The 15,068-nt window shown below is 37.3% G+C and overlaps 1 protein-coding gene and 1 long non-coding RNA gene across 5 annotated transcripts in view; one reads left to right on the forward strand and one right to left on the reverse strand.

Moving 5' to 3' along the window:
- Positions 1-14,651, reverse strand: LOC117671676 (uncharacterized). Of its 4 annotated transcripts, none has more exons than XM_034427760.3 (7): positions 14,512-14,651; positions 12,545-12,616; positions 11,349-11,495; positions 9,151-9,203; positions 5,284-5,364; positions 2,673-2,765; positions 1-936 (listed from the first exon to the last, which is right to left on the reverse strand). In XM_034427760.3, exons 2-7 carry the CDS (start codon positions 12,612-12,614, stop codon positions 886-888), a joined length of 495 nt encoding a protein of 164 aa, XP_034283651.1. In that variant the 5' UTR covers positions 12,615-12,616; positions 14,512-14,651; the 3' UTR covers positions 1-885. The 4 variants fall into 4 exon arrangements, with proteins under 4 accessions (XP_034283651.1, XP_087739328.1, XP_034283649.1 ...); XM_087883202.1 differs by having other exon boundaries at positions 14,500-14,620; XM_034427758.3 differs by having other exon boundaries at positions 14,473-14,618.
- Positions 14,558-15,068, forward strand: part of LOC117671677 (uncharacterized) — an 11,494-nt gene continuing 10,983 nt past the window's right edge. The window contains exon 1 of the long non-coding RNA XR_004592972.3: positions 14,558-14,685. This is a non-coding gene — a long non-coding RNA (uncharacterized LOC117671677). The remainder of the gene's footprint in view (positions 14,686-15,068) is intronic.

The raw sequence follows: 15,068 nt of genomic DNA on the forward strand, positions 1-15,068 counted from the left end.
TTTATATCAGAAGCAGTACGTTTTATTGGATTTTTCTCACAAAATGAAACTTCACACACTGTGAGGTTATATACCATAACCAGTCTTTTGAGCACTTTGTTAGTGATACCATTACTGAAATTGGTAGCCCACTGAGATTTTCATAATGTGGACTTTGATACATGCCTCTCTGAAGGGCACAATACTGATCAATGATCATCATACCCAAAATAAGAACAGAACCAAGCAGCAGTGGGCAGTAAGCTAATTTCATAATGTTCATTTAATTGTTGTACCACGCCAGAGTTTTTAAATGAAATGCCTAGCACCTCATTAAATAAACTGAAATTATAGTGTTTTTTTTACTAACTTTAAAAGGAAAACACTTTACAAAAGAAAATGATTTTTAAAAATCTACTCAATGCTTTAGAGAATGTACACTACTCAGAAAGAGGTATTTTGCTGTTTGCAAATATTCTCAATACTAAAAATATCTATATACATGGGTCTGATTCTTCTTTAAGAACTTCTCTGCTATTATTTGGCTTTAATCAGAAAAATGACCAAGGACAACAGATGGTAAAGTTGCATTCTGCATGCAATTTGGATATTCACAGTAGGCCGAAATTCCAACACATCCTTTCACTTTAATGAATGATTATGCCTTTGTCCAAGTTTGGCTAGGTTCTTTTCAACATCAATATGGCTCTTTGTTGATAAAATGTCACCAATTATTTTGCCCTTTTTAAAGGAGTTGTCAATTATCTTCATAGTGGGACAATTTCAACTCCTCATGCATCAAGATGTTCTTTCATGCTTCACCCTGAGCTTGTATTTGGTGCTTTAAGGAGCAAGATGACTGAATAAGCTGACAGACTTATTGGTCCTCATTTAACAGCTTTTTCACTAAAAAGTAGAGTTCAAGAAATCAAGAAGTTCTGCTCGGTTCCGATCTCGCTGGAAAAAAAAAAGCAGTCATTAAAAACCTAATTTTAAGTGATCAAAAATACATTTTGCAGATCATTTTCAAAGACTATTCCCAATAAATTGTACCCCCATTAACTATTTTCCAATTATTCTGCTGCCCAGTTATTCATAGGTACATAAGTAACTTTTAAGGAAGGAATAAATCAAGTTAAGAAATTTTAATAGATACTATAACTCTGCATCTAGGGTAGCAAGGGCAAATTGTTGTTGTTAGTTGCGAAGTTGTGTCTGACCCATCGCGACCCCATGGACAACTTTCCTCCAGGCCTTCCTGTCCTCTACCATCCCCTGAGACCATTTAAGCTCACGGCGACTACTTCAGTGACTCCATCCAGCCACCTCATTCTCTGCCGTCCCCTTCTTCTTTTGCCCTCAATCGTTCAAGGGCAAATTAGTATTCCTAAAATTGTTTTACATAATGTTGCAGATTAAAAACTGGAAATGATATACAACCACCATATATTTAATAAATGAATTCTGGGATATTTAATATATTTTATCTCATCTCCTAACAAAGGAGAGGGAAACTGAACTTGTGCCAAGGACTAGTTTCTCTTATTCCACATACTTCTGTGGGCCATACGGCATTTTCAACAGAGGGCGCTCCTTGACTCTTGAACAAGAGCCTCCCTGCCCCTTTCCCCCTCCCCCTCCCCATAGGAAGGGAAGGAAAGGAGAATGACTATTCGCTACCTTTTCTTCTGAAAAAAAAACACACCTCCATTCTGCACAGAATAATGACAAGAAATGCTACTCTGGAAGGCAGGGAGTTCCTCTGGGGGAAGCTTCTATAGACACAATATAATAAGCTCTCCAGACAATCCTGGCAGAACTTCTGTAGGTCTGTTCAATTCTTTTCATGTGGAGTTTCAGCAGCAAGAGAGTTAAAGTACCCTTTTCCTTGCCCCCTCTAGCTTTCTTTTGGTCACAAGGACAGCAGTCAGCACTTATAGCTATATATGAGAGGGAGGAACAACTGTGGGAACTGCATAGTTAAAGAGGGTAAGAGATATTCTAAATAAATATTTCTTGCAATTTGTAATAATCTAAGGTAATAAAATAGGTATGATGGGTCACAAGCCAAACAATTAAGAAAGGACATAAGATTAATGTAGCTAAAGTTGACCAATTCCATGATATGACCTTGAAAAGACTAGTTTTCTCATTTCAGTTGTGTTCCTTTATTTTGTTCCAACAGGAGATTTACAAATCGCATTTCGTATCTCGCTGCTCATAACTAAATATTTCAGTAATAAGTAATGGACTTGTGTTGCTGCCTTTCCTGATATTTTTTGATTTGCCCTTCAAATTTCAGTGGCATCAACATTTTGTAAATGTGTGTGTGTGTCTGAAGGTTAGAAATAGTTGTTTTAATTTATAAGCATATATATTCTAGCCTATTTTTGAAGTAGCCTATTACATAGGACTGATCTTTATTTTTCAGAGGTCATTAATTTCCAAATTTAAACGTGTTGAAGTTCGAACATATTAGATGGAACATATAAGAAATACATATAAGAAATTATCTATATTTCAGGATAATTACTGAATTACTGAACACCCTAAATGCTAATGTATTATAAATGCAGGTAACACCATTTTTAAACATTTTTACATGTTTAAAATTTTTAAACATTTTTACATGTTTAAAATTTTTAAACATTAAACATATTGATGTGAAATATGTTTTTCATATTCAGAAATACCTCTTTATCCTTTTTACTCTTCTTTATTTTCATCTTAATTTTCTTTCCTGTGATCATACTGTAGTTATGATTCTTCTTTTTATCTTTGAGATACTAAAACAATACAATATTGTGGTCTATAAATAAAATGTACATTTTAAATTACATCAGTAAGGACTTATAAATTATATTTCCCGTTTTAGTATCACAACAATCACAAGGAAGTGTGAATTTGTGCTGAATAAAACTTGATTAAAAGAACAAGAAACCAAAGCTACCCTATGTTCCCCAAACGAAGGAATACTGTTCCCAAGGAAACAACTTAAAAAAGAGGAAAGAGAATTTTTTTTCCTCATAGGAACAGGATCGGCCTGCTATTTTTGTTGTTTAGTTGCTTGACCTTAAGCAAATTTCAAATAAATTTGAGAAATGGAAAGTAAAGCATATTAAGCAGTAAGGATGGTCTCTCTCTCTCTCTCTCTCTCTCTCTCTCTCTCTCTCTCTCTCTCTCTCTCTCTCTCTCTCTCTCTCTCATCTATCTATGTCTGTCTGTCTGTCTGTCTGTCTGTCTGTCTGTCTCTATCTATCTATCTATCTATCTATCTATCTATCTATCTATCTATCTATCTACCTATCTATCTCTAATCTATCATCTCTATATTTATCTATATATATATCTGTGGCGTAGTTAGCCAAAGTAATGGTATTTATAGGACCATGACTTTTCTTGAAAGAACGAAACAGTAACACAAAGCCACGATCTACTAAAAAGTATATTTTAGCTTCCCCCCTCTATTTTCTTTGGGTTGGATAATGCCAGAGTCCCAACCTGCATGTTCATTAAGTTGACATGGATGTCCTATTAGCTCCATATACTGAAACACACAGTGCTAGCAAATACTGCCACCATTAAGAAAGCCTTCTGGCATGTAAATTAATCCAATAAAAATAATGACTTCTACTCACAAATAAATTAAGTTGTTTGGTAGACTAATTCTATCTGAACATAGAAAAACTGCCTTAGGCAAAGCAATGATGGCTCCCAACAGCAGGAAAAAGAAAAAGGAGAAAGAGCAGCATTTTAACTCTTTCTCTTTCTCTCTCTCTCTCTCTCTCTCTCTTTTTGCATCACTGGAAAAAAAATGAAGAACTTGAACTTATTCACTTTGGTTGATGTAAATCCCCAAGCCTCATCTGGTTAGTTCTTGGGTGGGTAAAATGAGGAAACACTAGGGTTAAAGCCTGGACAAATGTTTGTATGTATGACAAAATGTATGAAATTCGGTGGTACAAAAATTATGATATTAATAAATAAGTCGAAAAGAAATAATGGTAAATTACTTCAATATTGTTGCCAAAAAAACCAACAACACTTGGATATACCTATGAAGTTTTCAGGGTTGTTTGATGCAAAGAGAACTACCTATATTCCATTGGTAGTCTTAATTTCACACACACACACTTTTGGACAAAACACAAGGGTTGACAAGGGTAATCTTGAACCTTTTCATTCTTCACCTTTTTGCTTTCCCAAGTTTCATTATTTATTTTATTTTAATTTTATTTTATTAAATTTCTATACCGCCCTTCTCCCAAGGACTCAGGGCGGTGTACAGCCTGAAATAAAACCACGACAATATAAAAATTAAAAACAATTTAAAACAATTAAATCAATTGGCCGAAAATTCTAATAAAACAACCCATTAAAATAGTAAAAATATTATTATTATTATTTAGGCCAGCCCTGCTTGTTGTAATAGTAATGTTTTTAGGGCACGGCGAAAGGTACGCAGGTCGGGAATCCTACGAATCTCTGGGGGCAGCTCATTCCAGAGGCAATATAACAGAGGCAAATGTTTCAGAGGCAAATATTTCAGATTTCGATAGGATCTTAGAAGGTTATTCTATCATCAGATCTCCCACTCCAAAAGCAGATCTCTCTCCTTCCTCAAAAAGAGTTAATTTGATCTATAACATAGATGGTCCAGCTCTCTCAGTGATCACAGAATTGGAACTTTCCAAAACCATATTCAAATGATAGGAAAAAACAAGGGATCTTAGCGTAGTCCAGGATAGAGATAGGAAACTTAGTATCTCCCGAATTTGTTAATTTTACTCCCATCATCTAAATACTAAGTGCTGAAGTACTTTTATCGTATATATATTTAATTAGCCATAAATCATTTCCATAGACTAGATAGAATTATTAATTTAACTTTAACTGGAATAAAAATTAAAATCATTAGCTCAAAGCTAATATCAAGTGACATTATACTCTTGACTTCCTGGTGTTAATCTGGTTTATTGCTGACACACTGGTGGTATGTTTAGGACTTTGCGTCAATCATTACTGATTAAGTCTAACTTCCTAAACTGCTAATTAGTTTTGAAAGCTAAAGGAGGATGAGTTGGAGATTCAAATATGCCATCCTTGATTATTGGAGAAATATGCCAGAAAAGAAAATATAAGGAAACAAAATAAGAAAAGATAACCATGAAGTAGCATAATAGTAAAATACAATCTGAAAATTACAGAAAAGAGTTAATCAAAGTCATTCCATTCACTTTTCACAGACTGTCTAATTCTGAGAAGATGAAAAACACAGACTTAGCATTCAGTTTTTGCACTTACTTTAGAAAGCTGTACAGGACTTGATTTCTCTTTCTTTCTCTTCTTTTCTTTCTTTCTTTTCATCTTCTCTTTTTTCCTTTTCTAATAAAAAAAAAAAACCAGATACTTGAAAATTTGATTATGTGTCATTTTTTTACTCTTTGCAACCACATACAGTATAGATTTTTCTCCTTGACAATCTGTCCCTAACCTGGCCCTTCAGCTCTTCAAACATGGCATCCCTTGTCACTCAACTGAGTCCATCCACCTTGCTGCTGGTGGCACTCTTCTCTTTCCTTCGACTTTTCCCAGCATCAGAGTCTTCTCCAGAGAAATGGGTCTCTGCATACTGTCTCTGACATAGGATAATCTGAGCCTTTTCATCTGTGCCTTGAGTGGGAACTCTGGGTTGATTTCTTCAATAATCTGTTTGCTTTCTTTTGGTTGTCCATATTTTCAGTAGTCTTCTCAAACACTAGCACTAATACTCTTTGAATTCTGCTTCTTCAAAGTCCAACTTTTACTTCCATAGAGAATATCATTGCTTATCCATTTGGTATTCTTGGTAAAAATACAGGAGTGGTTTTCCACTGCCTTCTCCTATGCTGTATGAATTGATTTCTTTACCATTGTCATGAAAGTGATAATCTGCCTCTAGCATTTTTTTTTTATATTGCTGCTCCTCAATATAGGTGTTTGCTTCTTTACCTGGGCAGCCTTTCAGGCCTTGAGTGACCCTACTGTACTCCTTGCAGTAGAACCCAATGTTTGTGGCTCAAAATTCAGGAACATCCTGCCATGATGAAGCAGCACATCAGGACTTGGGTGGGGAGGAACCTGACAATTACCCTGGCCCAAAATCTAAGTGCCTATCACCAGCTTGCATCAATTTAGATCTTTTCCTCAATTAAAGAAAAAAGGGCAACTTGACTATGAGAATAATATTGTTAATATAAAGTTTATATTAGAAAGGGACCATGGAAAACTCAAACATATTCACATAAGTTTTAGAGCAGTGGCGGCGAACGTTTTTGGTACTGAGTGCCAAAATGGGAGTGCACGCGCACACTTGCGTGTGCTAGAAACCACAAGAGCAGCTCCCTGATGTGCATGGGTGGGAGTGCCAGAAACAGGAAGAGCAGCTTCCCAACACACGGGCAGGGTAGCCATGGAAACCAGAAGCTTAGCTCCCCGGTGTGCTCATCACACCGGCCACCTGGTCTTCCGATTTCCAATGCACACGTCCGCGCAAAGATCAGCTGGCTGGCATGGGCATGCTCGACCGAAAGCTGCTCTTCTGGAGCTCCCACGCATGCAAAGACCAGCTGGCTGGTGTGTGCATGTGCACAGGGGAGCTGCTCTTCCAGTTTCTGGCACTCCCATGCATACGAAGACCAGCTGAGCACTGGGTGACGGCTGGCATGCCCGGAGATATGGCTCTGCGTGCCACTTCTGGCACTCGTGGCATAGATTCACCATCATGGTTCTAGAGTTATTATATGAATTAATAAATCAATTTTCTCATTCTATCAAGGCAGCGTAGGGTATAGTGGTTAAGGTGAAGGACAGGTCCCAGGGTGATTCAAATTGATACTCAAAGGGCACACTAGATGATTTATCAAATATTTGGCAGTTACCTTGGAAGCAGTGGTGAAATGCTCCCGGTTCGGACTGGATCGCCCGATCCGCTAACGATGGCGGCGGGTGGTTCGGAGACCTGGTAACAAAAATCCCTCCCCACCCCTACGCCCAGCTGAGCCGTGCAATCATCAGAGGCTTTTTATTTTATTTTTAAAAGCATTTTTTCTACAACCTCTTTGGCTGAAAAAATGCTTTTAAAAGTAAAAACAAAGCCTCTGCTGATCAGGCAACTCAGCTGAGATCGTCAGAGGCTTTAAAAAAAAAAGAAAAGCCTCTGCCGATCAGGCAAGTCAGCTGGGATGGTCAGAGGCTTTAAAAAAAAAGAAAAGTCTCTGCTGATCAGGCAAGTCAGCTGGGATGGTCAGAGGCTTTAAAAAAAAAGAAAAGCCTCTGCCGATCAGGCAAGTCAGCTGGGATGGTCAGAGGCTTAAAAAAAAAAAGAAAAGCCTCTGCCGATCAGGCAAGTCAGCTGGGATCATCAGAGGCTTTTAAAAGCATTTTTTACAACCTCTTCAGCTGAAGAGGTTGTAGAAAAAAATGGTTTTAAAAGTTTAAAAAAAAAAAGTTGGCCACGCCCACTCAGTCATATTAACACACCCTCCCCCCCCAAGCCATGCCCACAGAACCGGTAGTAACAAATTTTACATTTCACCACTGCTTGGAAGTCTTCTTGTTCAACCTATAGCCTAGGCTAGGAATCCTCAGACTATTCCAGATAAATAGCTGTCCAACCTTTCTTTGAAAACCTCGAGGGATAGAGCACTCCTGGATTCTGGGAGTCAGGTGATCAGGAAATTCCTCCTTATTTCCAGTTTGAATCTTCAAAAATATCCAAAATATTTATTCCAAACCAGTAAAACTTCCACTCACTGATTCTTGACCTACCTTCGGGCACTAAGAAGATTAAATTCACATTCTCCTTCCTGTGACAGTCTTCAAGTATCATATCTTCCCTTAGACCTCCCTCCTCCAAGTTTAAATTAAACCTCTCTTCCATTCTTCCCATTCTCTGCAAGGTGCAGGCCTTCCTGTAGATGGTTCACATTTGTATGATGACAATGTTCTTCAAGCTAGCAGTTCACTTCTAGAATCTTTCATTCTTTCTTTAGGCTAGAACCTTTAGTTGAATTTATTGATGGAAATATCATTTGCTTTCCTGCCTAGTTTCTTGCAGTCCCTTGATATTGTTCCCAGGCTCCTTCTGGCATTTGTGATTTGTTCCAAAATGAGAAAGAACAAAGGGTAAGTGGCTTTGAACCACTCAGCCCAACCTTCACAGGATTGTTGTTATGGGAAAAAAAAATAGAAGAGAACAATATGCATGTTACCTTTACCTTCTGAACAAAAATAATACAAATTTAACCCCACCCCAAAAAAAATTAACTGGGGGAATGGAGTTCTTAAATCTTTCAGTCTATAAGAAATAATAATATGAAGAGTTTGGTGCTCAACATCTTCCTAGACAAACTCTTTTAACTGTGACCTAGGGATTAAAGTTAACCTTTTTATGATATTCATAACAAATGGAACTTCCTTTGTCTCTCATGATACATTGTATCAAGAAACTCTTTTCTAGAGGCATTGTCAAGTACACGGTCAATGCTAGATGCTTATTACAAAAGGCATGCAACTCATATATGGGAATACCTTCAGTCAACATAATTGGGATACTGACTGAATACTGAGATTCTGTTCCCATGAATTTGGTTATGCAAGTACATCACTTATAATAATCATTATAAGGCCAATAGCTATAGCAGTAGCAATAGCACTTAGACTTATGTACTGCTTTATAGTGCTTTTACAGTACTCTCTAAGTGGTTTACAGAGACAGCGGGTTGCCCCCAACAATCTGAGTCCTCATTTTACCGACCTTGGAAGGATGGAAGGCTGAATCAATCTTGAAACAGTCAGGATTGAACTCCTGGCAGTGGACAGTGTTAGCCTGCAATAATGGATTCTAACCACTGTGCCACCGGGGCTCAAAATGATGATCACAGCTATTCGGGAAAACTGAGAGAGAGAAAAAAATAAGCCTGCCCCATTCATGTTGCCAATATCTGTTAAGGGGGAGTTGCTCCAAAGCAGCATGATTAATACTTGAGTGCAAAGTAAAAACAATAATTTTGATATAATTAATAGGGACGTAACAGCCTTTCCTTTATAATGTGAATCATATGCACATGACAGTACTGTTCATTTCACTGCTGTATTTTTACTTAATACTTTTAGGAATTTTAGTTTTACCTTTTTGTTGTGTTTTTCCTTTTTTCTCTTCTTAGCTTTTACTTTTGAAGAATCTAAGCATTAAAAATATAACAAATGCATATTAAGGCTTGAACAACATTAAATAGATTTTTGTCACTAAAATTGAGATGCAAAAATTTCAGGAATTTATTATTTGGATATTAATACATAGGTGCTTGCCACACAATTTTTATTTACTTTTTATTATCTTGGATAATTTACAAAAGGATGATTTGTTTAGAACAAATCTGGTTAATGTATGATCAGTGATTAACATAATTTGGTCTTCTATTTATATCGATTTTTTTGCTTGAGGTCTGTAACATCCGTATGTTTATGTGTATGTTTCCTTTCCAGAAAATACGGAAAGAAAATGAAAACTTTACATAAAGTAACATAATGATTAGTACGTTGGGCCAGGAGTGGGGAGATCCAGATTCAAATCCTTACTCAGCTATAGAAACTTAATTGCTGAAATTTATCCAGCCATTATTTTTAAGTTTACCCTACCTCATAGGTTTCTTCTTATGGTAAAGAATTACTGAAGGAAGTATTATGCACATTGCCCCAAACTCCTGAAGGGGAGACATGATGTAAATTAAAACAACAACAACAATAATTTTGCTATATTCTGTGATATGTGAAGGAGTGGGCTGCATATACAGATATTCCCCAACTCTGTCATTCCAATTAGCTAAAGAACGACATATTATTATGAAATTCACTCTCATAAGGATTTATTGAAACTGTTTCACCCAATTAAAAGTAATTAGTATCTTAGGGTAATGGATTGGATTATTGATGCCCAAGGGTATAATCTTGGAAAATGCTGCTTATGTCACTGAGGGTTAGGTCAGAGTTCCCCCACCTTCCTGGGTTGATGGCCCAGAGCAGGGGAACGGGGAAAGAGGGAATGATTTTGTGGGAGGGACAAGTGCATGCACGCATGAGTGCCCATGATGTTCATGGCAATGCTCGTGTGAATGGGGCAAGCACCTGTGATGAGGCTTGCACGAGGGGTCATGAGTCTCTGTTACAACGCTCACGCCAGTGTGCCATGTCCTCATGCAGCCCCATGGCGATTAGCCCACAGCCTTGTAGTGGGCTGTGGATCACAGGATGGAGACCCCTGGGTTAGGTGATATTTCTCCCTAAAGTCCATTTGAAATAAATGGTCACTGTTAGCAGCAATGCCTGATGAATTACAAACTCACCACATTACTTGATTTTCTGTACAGTACTTACCAGTACACTTCAATATATTGGCAAATTCATTTTTAATGTCTATTGCTGAATATATTTGTGAAAAACCCATTACAGGTAGTCCTCACTTAGCCATCTTAATTGGGACAGGCAATTCCAAGACTAAGTGAATGGTCATTAAGTGAAATATCACGACTATATGGCTAAGCACAGCAATTCTAGCAATCTCAGTTGATGTCACTGAGTGAATCCCACACGGTCATTAGGCGAGGGCCCACCTGGATCCAAGCCATTCTTGGAAGAAAGTAAAGAACTACTGCAACTCCCTTCACCCACCTATCTTGCCCCGAACTCTTCCCTTTTGGCTGTCTGGCTTCATGCTGCTGTCTTGCCTGCTGTTGTGATTGCCACACCGTGTAGCACTACCAGCTGAGCCTTCTTTTCTGCTGCCTTCTTTCACATGTTTGCTAGTCCTTTTTTCTTTTCTTGGCTTTGTGTGCTGGCCAGAACTTTCTATCATGCTCGCCTTCTTTTGCACTAGCAGGAAGATCCCAGTTCTTAGTTGTGTACAATGCACACTCGCCTGAGTGTGGCTCTGAGCTACAACTCTGTAGGATATTTTCACAGTGTCTACTCTGTGCGTAGCCAAGGTGGTGAACCCAGCAGAGGAGTGGCAAGCAAAGATGACGGTCAGTTAGGGATGTGTGTATGTGTGGCAACAGCAAGACGGGTGACTGTAAATGCAAGTGGGCCTCAAATATGGCCGTGGGGTGCGCTGCAATATGGCCGTGGGGGGCGCTGCCAGGACTTTGAAGAACAGTCATAAATTCATGTTTTCAGTACCATCGTAATTTCCATCAGTGGTTAAATGAATAGACATTTATGAAGGACCACCTATATTTACTCCTGCTAGGTCAATAATTGTTATTGGCTATATAACATCTAAAGGCAGCATCTACAAAATGAATTTCATAACTGTAGCAAAATATTCCTACCTCTGCTATTTGAACTGCTTCTGCTTTGTGAGGCAGAAGATCTGGAAGAAGACCTTGAAGACGAGGATGTAGAAGAATTAGAAGATGTAGAGGAAGAGATGGAGGAGGATCTGCTTCTGCTTCGCTTCCGTTTCCTTTTACTTTCCTCTAAGGAAACAAAAAGAACAGGATTACTGAGTAGGGTTTCCCTTTTTACATATTGAGTAGCATTAGTGTTAGATTCTCCTTTAAATGGTTGACAGCTATCTTTAGTATTGAATGACTGAAACATAAAGTAATAGTTAAATAAAAAATAAACAAATAAATACATTGATCTATTTAGTATAGTCTGCCTTTTCTCATTTAGAATACAAGCAAAGAATAGTGATTGATATACAATATATCTAGATCCTAATTTTTTAAAAATATGTTATTACACTTTAATCACTCATTAATTATAGGCAACACATGGTGAATTAAAACATTAAAACAAATAAGAATACACACCTTTATATATTAGGATTAGTAATAGTGACCTGATTTAGGGAAAATATTAGCAGATAATTTCTCCCCCCTTCTTTTTATATAATAGAATATAAGTAACAATTTGATGGGAAAGACTAGAGGGTGAAAGATGGTATTACCATGTACATTTATATCACAATTGGCATTAAAATGGAATATTGAAATATTGAATAATTGCCTTAAAAATCATGTATATCAATTCTAGGATTATACAAGTTTGATTAATATGAAAATTATTACAATTATCATTTTTGATGTTTGTATAAAAATGAATTATACCCATGGGCTCCACTGTTCATGTATTGATACTGATGTATATTTAAAAATAAAAAAATCAATTTTAAAAAACATTAAAACAAATAAAAGGAAAACAGTAACGCCAATAGTAAAAGCAATATTACTACCTTATCTGAACCAGACCAAGTTAGCTTCAGCAAGACAAGTACTTCCAGACAATAATTGTCTGGCAAACATCAATATTACTTCATCTTACAATCAGTTTTACATTTAAAATAAATTAAGCTTATGTTTGAATGCCAGAGGTTTGAAAATAGAAAATGGGAAATTATCAAATTTGGCAGGTTTTTTTTTTAAAAATAATAATACTAAAAGTTCCATCTGTAGTGTTTAGCTTGTTAAAATTCTAATATATTTATTGACAGTACTGTTACAAGGACAACAATCATTCTTACCTCTGACTTTTGTTTTCTCTTGTGATGTTGCACACCGCATCTCATCTTTTGTTTCATGGTGGTCATCCATATCTGTGAGACATTATATAAATCATATAATCACACAGTTGCAAATATTATTTTTCCTAAAGAAATGAAAATGACCTGTTAACTTCCACTGCCCATTTCTAATACCAATACACTCTGTTACTGAATTATGATCTGCAGAGCTTCCTTAAAAGGCAGTTTCAACATAACACTTGTAGGAAGCATCAAATTCTTATGTAACCACACTAATCATTCTAACAGACCATCAATGCACTTGCTTGTGGTCCTCACTCCACGCTGCTTTAAATTTATGACTATCTTTTCATAGTACAGTAAATCAGAAGCTAACCAATTACATTTTAGGCTATACATACACAATTTGATTAATTTACAATTTAGTGTGTCCTGAGAACTCAAAAACTGGATTAATGAAGTAACCCAGTTACACATATGCACATGTAATATAATTCTTCGAATTGATAATCAACTTCATAGGCTTCTTTATAGGATAAATCTGCTATCATAATAAAATATGCAATTTAAGGAGAAGGCTTCTGAAAAGTGGCTTCGTATTGCATAAGGCAATATGCATACGGCATAAGGCAATTTGGCATGAATCTTTAATACAGAATTTATAAAAATTCACAGTAGCACAAATTAAATGGCCCTTAATATACACTTCAGTCCCAATTTTGGGAAGTTATACTGCACATAAGCCAAATACTTATAGATTAACTCTACAACTTTTACCAGATGTACATTGGCTGTCTATACTTAACATGTTTTATCTCACAATGGTTTTGTTACTACTGTAATTTGTTAAGTTCACAAAACAAAAGTGGTTGAAATTACATGAGATCAAACCATAAACTAATCAATCACATTAATGAATTGAGTTCTGGGAACTTATTTCGATGCCAGGTACCTCCAACAGCCATATCAATCTATCATAGCAAACTAAGAACCCTAAGCCTATTCCTTAAGGGCTAAGACATAAAGGCTCCAGAGATGCAACATTCATTAAGTGTTAACTTAATTCATTAATTTCATTAATTAATTTAATTAATTAAAATTAATTAAAACATTCATTAATCAGTCAATCGATTAATCAATCAATCAGTATATATGCTACTTTATGAACATTTTGTATTACATTTTATGAAGAATCGCCTATAGAAATGTTCAGTTAAACATTAAATAAAATAAAGACACATTATACAAAAATTACGATTTTGTCAGGAGATTGCTGATTGAAATCAGAAAATTCACTAAACAATAAATTAACCAATTTTAGTTGAACAGTGTAGAAACCCAGTCTGTATATGTCATTATGCTTCACTGTGTCACGTGAAGGCACAAAATGATGCAGCAAACCCCAATATATGCAAGCAAAGCAAGCACCAAATATTTTTCTGAATAGCAAATGACAACCCGTTTATAATGTAATAAATCTCTTTTAGGTATTATGAATTCCGCCGTTTTTCCTTTCTTTTCTTTTAAAGGGAAAAAAAAAATTATCCCCAATGCAGGGAATCCATGGAAAAGTCGATTATATCTATCCTTTATTTATAATAGGAGAAACTATGACTGTAATTTCTCTCTTCGATAACAAGCTACATGGCAAATATCAGTGCGGTCGTGGCAAACGCGGCGAATTCATTTCACACGGGGCGTCTCTAAAGGCTCCGGATGACAGTAGGCGCTTGTGCGATCTCCCTCTCCCCACCCCAGACCCCAACCCAGACTTTTTTTCCCTCGCAACCAGAGACTCTGGGGTTTATTTGCACACCCGTCGCCGTTTCAATCAGGAAGACGGTGCTCGTAAATACTTAGGATTAGGATTGCGAATGATGCATTACGCGTCCTCAGAACTAGGCAATAGCACCGAGAGTCGCACGAACTTGGTCCAACCATCCAGAGAAGCCCCCCTACAACTTCACCTCCGTCTGCTCTCAGGAGGGGTTTCTGGCAGACAGCGGAAGCGAACGCGGAGGCGGCGGCGATTTACGAAAAACAGCCGCTGCGGCCCCGTGATCTCCAGGAACCCGGAACCACAATGTTGAAGCTCTGTAGCCTGTCGGGACCAGGCCGGCGCCCACATCCCGGAAATGATTGTAAGCAAATACCATGTGGCTTCGCTTCCCGCCGCCTCTTGGCAGTTTCGAACGAAGCGCATAAACCGAGAAGGGAGCGGGGAGTGGGAGGCGTTTGCGTCAGTCCTAAGCCGCTTGGACTGCGCTTGAAGGAGGTGGCGGAGCACAAACTATTGTCACTTGCCGTCAACCTTTTAGGCTCGCTTATGAATAGTAGGGTTCAGTGTCTTATGAATTCAGGAAACGGTGGTTGAGTAAACCATAGTTAAGCTAGCAATAAGTCCGGGGGCAATTACAATTACAAGCACTGCACTGCATTGCCATCTCTAGCAGGGTTTGGCATAAAAAACTCGGTTCCGTGTTTTAGCACAAGGTTTGCGCAAATAATCTTCAAATTCGTGATT

The sequence above is a fragment of the Pantherophis guttatus genome, chromosome 1, assembly GCF_059756535.1.
Source record: "Pantherophis guttatus breed Tessera chromosome 1, ASM5975653v1, whole genome shotgun sequence".
In the NCBI taxonomy this organism is placed as follows: Eukaryota; Metazoa; Chordata; class Lepidosauria; order Squamata; family Colubridae; genus Pantherophis; species Pantherophis guttatus.